This window comes from Microtus pennsylvanicus, chromosome 7, assembly GCF_037038515.1.
Source record: "Microtus pennsylvanicus isolate mMicPen1 chromosome 7, mMicPen1.hap1, whole genome shotgun sequence".
Classification (NCBI taxonomy): Eukaryota; Metazoa; Chordata; class Mammalia; order Rodentia; family Cricetidae; genus Microtus; species Microtus pennsylvanicus.
In genome coordinates, this window is record NC_134585.1 from 72,241,557 (window position 1) to 72,248,747 (window position 7,191).

The 7,191-nt window shown below is 40.6% G+C and overlaps 1 protein-coding gene across 19 annotated transcripts in view; it reads left to right on the plus strand.

The window, feature by feature from the left end:
- Adgrl2 (adhesion G protein-coupled receptor L2) overlaps window positions 1-5,036 on the plus strand; it is a 612,895-nt gene extending 607,859 nt beyond the window's left edge. For 14 of the 19 annotated variants that reach the window (XM_075981092.1, XM_075981094.1, XM_075981095.1 and 11 more), the window contains one exon: window positions 3,012-5,036. In XM_075981092.1, coding sequence (XP_075837207.1) covers window positions 3,012-3,766 — 755 coding nt within the window. In that variant the 3' untranslated portion in view covers window positions 3,767-5,036. Of the gene's footprint in view, window positions 1-431; window positions 484-3,011 lie in introns of all 19 variants that reach the window. The other 5 variants (XM_075981107.1, XM_075981108.1, XM_075981109.1 and 2 more) reach the window with 2 other exon arrangements.
- The last annotated feature ends 2,155 nt before the right edge of the window (window positions 5,037-7,191 follow it).

Here is a 7,191-nt window from a genome sequence, read left to right on the forward strand (position 1 = left end):
AGGATAATTTGGATGTCCAGGTGTACAAGACTACATCCAGCATTACCAATAGAATCAAACTATAGTATAGTGCAGCTTTATGTTGTTTTCTTTTTTCATAAGGAACTTTGGGGACCCAGAGGCTATGAAGTCAGTCTGTGCCCATGGCTTTTAATTGAGGGAGGGGGGTGGTGTTTCACTAACTTGTCCTGTTGGCTATATTTACTAGCTAATTTAAAACTTATTCAATAGTATTTTTTTATGCTTTTGGTAAATTTTAACATGGTTAAAACTAGCATAAAATACTTGTGAATAACGATTTCAATTAAATTAAACGCAGAACCTTGTTCCGGTTTGTCTGTTGTTTTTGTTCTTGCGATTCCTTTTTAAGGTAACTGCAGCTTCTCTTTTCATTCTCTTGTTCTCTTACTTTTCCTTACGCTCTCCTCTAGCAACCTACAGAGAGACAAGTATGGGAGTCAAACTTAACTTTGCCTATCAAATGTAAATTTTTTCAGCATGATTTTTAACGGGCACAATTAAAACATACCTAGCAGTCATGAAATAGACTCAGCGGGCAAGTGGTTCACAATTTGCAACTAAAATGTTACCAAATTCCAACAGTGCATCGCTGTATACTGGCTTTCATTAGTCTGAGAGGTCTGTAGCAAATGCTGTCCATATTGAAGTCTGTGCGATGCTGAAATAATTTGCTCTCAAAAGCCTGAAGTACTGTCAGCCCAAATGCTTAATAATTGACTTATCATTTCTGCATTCCTACAGTAATCTTGCTACAGGCTATGCAAAAAAAAAAAAAAAGTCTTCAAGTGAATTGCCTGAACATGGGCAGAAAAAGATGCCTCTTCAAAACCAGAGAGGTCTTAAATCTGCAGTATATCATAGAAAACACCTTTGGAATTATTCCCAGCATATATTATTTTGTACTTAGGAAGCAACGATAGAAAAGGAAAGAAAGTGAAAAGATTGACTCTCATTGCAGAGGAAACAAGCGCTAGCCCCTTCACCGTGTGACAACTTAAAAGTTGTTGCCTAACAATAATCTTCAGCAAAAGTGCGGCACATATGCACTGATTTGGCGAACCCCAATCAAGTACACAAAAGAAAGCCTTATTGATAGCAACCGCAACTTCATTTTCTTAGCGCAAGGAGTGTGATACAAATGGAATTGACAGTTTTCCTAATGCAGAAATTATTTCAGTCTTTATAAAAGGATGAATAACAGGCATAAGCCCTCCTCAGTGCTCGCACGTGGGCTAACGCTGACTTCCCCATCGACTGTCAATTCTTGGTCATGATGTTTGTACCATGCAGGGGCATTTTTATATTTGAAGAATAATGGGTTTTCTGAGGTATCTGCAGCTTTAAGAGTGCAATGAGCACAAAAAAGAGAGCATTCCTCCTCTTTTTTCAAAGATGAGAGTTTTCCTGGACTTCTCCAAGCCTTGCATACAATGCAGCAGCTTCACAGTGGCCAGTTTCATCTCAGTAACACCATGCCATTCTTTTGTTGATTTTTTTTTTAATTTTCTTTTCAGACCTCTCTGTAGACTGGTGACTCCCACCCCCCCCCTTTAGGATTTTGAGGTTGAAGAACCTAATTTCCCATCGTGTAGACCATTTAATTTTCTCTGACTTTTTCCCATTGCTTGACAATCACTGTGACGTCTTAGTTTACATGTTTATGTGTCTGTTGGAAATCTAACTCTGATTCAAATACGAGCATGTTCCCATTGTTTCCTTTCCTCCTGAATCTCTCTTCATGTCACAAGTAGATTTATCCAATCTCTCATTCTTTGAGAAATTAAAAAATATATATGTATTAGCTTAAGATTAACACCTTCTCCCATCCCATAGTTAATATCTATTCTTGGTTTAATTTCTGTGACCCATACTTAGGCGACCTCTAACCTTTCTGCATTTGACGTCCATACCCATGGTGTCTCTGGGCCAGTCTCGTACAGTAGTCTCTGCTGGTTCACTTGGTACCGTCACTGTGACTGATGCAGTCTGCAGGGCTGCAGGCCAACTTTGACCTTCAGAAGCCCAAGGCCATTGTGATTAGACGTACGAAGTAGCAAGCACAACTCAAAATAAAAAAAAGTTTTCCTCAATGAAAAGTGGAGGCTGCTTTGCTGGGAATCTAATTTGTTGAACCCTTGCTCTGACTAAGTTGCTGAGAAGCTTAGAAGTTCTTCATCATGTTACAATAAAATCATTTTACTTTCTTTTATATATCAGCTACTCTTAGGCCAGATAGCCTGAGCAGACAGACATAATGTGAGTTGTCCGAAGTGAGTCATCCCACCTGCTGTCTGTCGTCTTGTTGGATGGTGCTTGTGGACCCTGGTCCTGTCAGTGTGAAAGATGCCTGACTCTGTTCCCCATAAATTCCTTGTATCTGTCCATTTTTTTCATACCTTTTTTTGTTGCTGTTGTTGTTTTGTTTTGTTTAAACTCATCTCCAGAAAAAGGAAATGTTAGAACGTTGTTTAAAAGTTGCTTGCCAGTTATGTGGGCTTTTGTTGTACATTGCTTTTTTTAGTTTCTGTATGTGACTTTTTTATTCCTTTTTAATTTAGTGTTGTTTAGGACAAATTCTGTTGATTTTTATTTTATGAACCATGGTCTTGTACTTTAAAATGTAAACGTCACTAATGAATTGCTTTGCATTAACTATGCAAGGGCATGGAGTGAAGTCTTGTTTGTAAACGTGTCGAAATTGGACCAAAACCTGATTGATGAACTACTGTGTCCCCCAAATTGATAAAGTAATATTCTGTATGCCATTTCCCTCCCTGGAAAACAGTATCATTTTTTGACACTTCTTCCTGTTATCTAAGGGTTGCAACTGTTTACCTTTGGGAATGCGGGAAAGCCTGGCACTCTTCAAGTGTTAGGTTTCAAATTCAACTTTGTCCTGAACGACATTAAAACCTTTTGTATATGAAAAGTGCGATTTCTTCAGGAAGGCACAGAGGCAGTAACGATAACCCCACACTTTTCTGTTGCAGGACATTCACTGAACAATGCCAGGGACACAAGTGCCATGGATACTCTACCGCTAAATGGTAACTTCAACAACAGCTACTCACTGCGCAAGGGGGACTACCACGACGGGGTGCAGGTCGTGGATTGTGGACTAAGTCTGAATGACACCGCGTTCGAGAAAATGATCATTTCAGAGTTAGTGCATAACAACCTCCGGGGTGGCAACAAAGCCCACAACCTGGAGCTCAAGCTCCCGGTTAAACCCGTGATCGGCGGTAGCAGCAGTGAAGATGACGCGATTGTGGCTGACGCCTCATCTTTGATGCATGGTGACAACCCAGCGCTGGAGTTCCGCCACAAAGAACTGGAGGCGCCTCTCATCCCTCAGCGGACTCACTCGCTTCTGTACCAACCCCAGAAGAAAGTGAAACCGGAGGCCACCGACAGCTACGTCTCCCAGCTGACGGCCGAGGCTGAGGACCACCTCCAGTCCCCCAACAGAGACTCTCTGTACACGAGCATGCCCAACCTAAGAGACTCTCCCTACCCGGAGAGCAGCCCCGACATGGCAGAGGACCTGTCTCCCTCCAGGAGGAGTGAGAACGAGGATATTTACTATAAAAGCATGCCAAATCTTGGAGCTGGCCGCCAGCTCCAGATGTGCTACCAGATCAGCAGAGGCAATAGTGATGGTTACATCATCCCCATTAACAAAGAAGGGTGCATCCCGGAGGGGGACGTCAGGGAAGGACAGATGCAGCTGGTAACGAGTCTTTAATAGTACAGCTATTCCTAGGGCCACATACAAGTGTTAATTGTTAAAGACGCTGCCAGCGGCCCCTGCAGCCCCCTCCAGCTCGGCCTGAAGAGTCGGCTCTGATGACCTGTGGTTCTCCACTGTAGGAAGACAAAATAGACTGAACCTTGTAGTTCTGTGAATTTTTATAAAACATACGAAAACTTTGTATATATACAGAGTATACTAAATTGAATTATTTGTTACAAAGAAAAAGAGATGCCAACCAGGTATTTTACGTTTCTGCTGCTGTGTAGAGAGACCCTTCCAGCCCTGTCACTTGCGGCAGTCGGTGAACTAAGTCTGTAAATAGGGCCGCACCGGTTTTTTGTAGGCCTGCATTGTATTATATACAAGACGTAGGCTTTAAGATCCTGTGGGACAAATTGACTGTATCTTACTTTTCCTGACAAGACTTGGAAAAGCAGGAGAGAGATTCTGCACCCGTTTGCACTTCCCTGCAAACCTTTTCCATTAAGGCAACAATTGAAAACATGTTTAACCAGTAGCAATCAAGCCACAGGCCTTATTTCATGTTTCCTCAACTGTACAATGAACTATTCTCATGAAAAAAAAATGGCTAAAGAAATTATATTTTGTTCTATTGCTAGGGTAAAATAAATACATTTGTGTCCAACTAAGATATAATTGTCATTAAAATAATTTTCAAAGAGTTTGGAGAAAATATTGTGACGAGCTCTTGGTTGCACATGACAGGAAATGTCTTTCTTAAGCCCATCATGGTAAGTTGTACCCAGTTTGGCTTCTTTTCCACCCTAGACGGTGTTCCACTTTGACCAGTTAGTCCTTTTCTTACTTTTAAATTTCTTATTGCCAAAAGAGTGTGTGTTATGGGGAGAAAACTCTCTGAAGTCAGTCCTGCCATGCCTTGCACAAATGGGGGGAAATCTGGAGGTCTTGGGTCATCCCTCTGTTTATTCTGGAACAGAGGGCAAAGGGGGCACTGGGCACTTCTCACAAACTTTGTAGTGAACAAAAGGTGCCTATTCTTTTTTAAAAAATAAAAATAATAAAAAAAATAAAACAGAATATTACTCTTCCATATTCCTTCTGCCTATATTTAGTAATTAATTTATTTTATGGTAAAGTTCTAATGACATGTAAATTGTTGCAGCCAAACTCTGCTCTTCCTTCAAGCCCTTTGTGTAAACCTGTTAATAATGAGCCCATCACTAATATCCAGTGTAAAATTTAACACGGTTTGACAGTAAATAAATGTGAATTTTTTCAAGTAGTAGTGTGCACTTTGATGTATGTTAAGCATTAGCTCGACCAAGGTGGTCCTTTCCAGTCCCATCTCAGCTTCCCCTAAGGAGATCTCAGACTGCAACCCACAGTTACATGAACTTACACAAGCAAGATTGCCTGCTTCTCCATCTGCAACCAAAAGAATAGATTCATATAATAATTATCTCTCATATAGACACAAAATGTTCAAGATGAGTTGTAGTGGGAACTAAAATTCTATAAAAAAATGAATTGTAATTCTACCATTTAATTTGGGCAGAAAAATACAGGTGATTTTTCTTTTCTTTGGTGGATTTCTCAGTAGTATGGAAAGGGGCGGTTCTGAAGCACACATTCCCCATTACAGACTATGACGATAGGCTGTTCTGGGTGGCTGCTCTGTTATGAAGGGACGTTCTTACTCTAAGTACAAATTTTTACAGGTGGCTCTCTACACAGATCTTTCTGGTTTTTGCCACAGCCATCTTCCAAACTCCACCCAAGCGTGGGAGTCCCTCAGATGCCTCTTAGTAAGACATCACTTTACCTGGACACAATTGGAATTTGAAAAGGGAAATGACTTTTTTTGCTTTAAAATGTTTATTCGATATGTTTTATCTTTATTTTGTGGGTGTCAGTGTTTTGTCTGCATGTATACCTGTACCACATGTGTGCCTCGTGCCCTCAGAGGCCGTAGAAGAGTATCAGATCCCCTGGACCTGTAGTTACAGACAGATGTAGGTGTTAGGGGCTGAACTCGAATCCTCTGTAGCCATCTCTCTAGCCTCAAGAGAAATAATTTAAAGGTTATATCTCTTGGAGGGCAGAGTAAATTCTAAACAATGTTTGAAGAAGAGCCATACATCAGTCTCCAAGAAGACATTGACTCTTTAGAAAGCTCAGTGTCCCGTATCCACAGTCTTCTGAGGATTCCATTTGATTGATAGGCTAAATGCCCAGAGTTGATCGAACTCTTTTCTGAAGAGGATGTCATATGGGCAGGAATTGTCATTTCAGCCTTGTTGCATTCTTTTTAGAGTCTTAACCTCTGCGATAATGCAAAGTCCATACTTCTTTGTATATAAGCTAGACAGCATCAGCCTAATTCAGCCATGAATTTTTAAAAACTGTAGAACACGAAAGGCTGTGTTGACTGTTAAGTCCCTTCTGTATTTCTCTCCTGTCAGTTCTCAGAACTCTGAAATGATGGGGGCGAGTATTTGGGCTCTAAATGCTTAGTGGTCTCCATAAAAATAATTTTTTCACTAGTGTTTACCCCAAGCAATACCGTTTCGAAACTCATTCATCTTTGCTGCCAAAATAACAATTGTTTTTAAAATAAGCTAAAAGGAATATGTATATGTCGCTTTTTAATCCCATATGGGATTCCTCCCAGCACAAAGTAATTTTTAAAGCTAAAATTATGAGTCTGTTGGCAATTACGTGTAGGGGTATGGGTGTGTGTTACGGGGGTATGGGTAAATTTGTCTCTATGGGCACAAGTGTCTGTCAAAAGTTAACTTCAAGGTGTCTTTCTCAATTACTTCATCCTGTTTTTGAGAGTCTCTCCCTGAACCTGGAGCTGACCACTTTGGAGAGTCTGGCTAACAAGAGTTAACAGGATCTTCCTGTCTATCTCCAGCACTGTGGTTACCAGTATATATCACTATGTCCTTCAATCCAAATTCAGGTCCTCGTGCTTGTGAAGCAATCACTTTGACCACTGAGCCATAACTTTAGCACCTGGCTTTTTAATTCTTTTTCAAAGTTCTGATGGATCTGTTATTTGTCAACTTGCTTTGGGTCTGCCCAAACTACTCTTCAATACACAGTTCTTGCATCCCTGGCTCTTGGTCTTGAGGAGCTTAGAAAGTTGCTTTACTCTCCCTTCTCCTGGGGACAGCTCCCCTCTTGTCTGGTCATAGGAAGTTTGTTGTCCCTTATCTTAGATGTGCTTGATACAAGTTCATCTAGAGTCACCCTTTAAAAAAAAAAGCCAAGTCTCGTTCTCTTTCTAAAGTGTGGTTTATATACATCTGTGTTCATATTTATTTTGTATGCTTTTGTAGTCAGTTATATAGAAACTGATAAAAGTTAGTTAAATGCAATGCCGTTCCAACTCATCCACGTTCACTAGAGGCAGCATGGTAGCCAGTAAA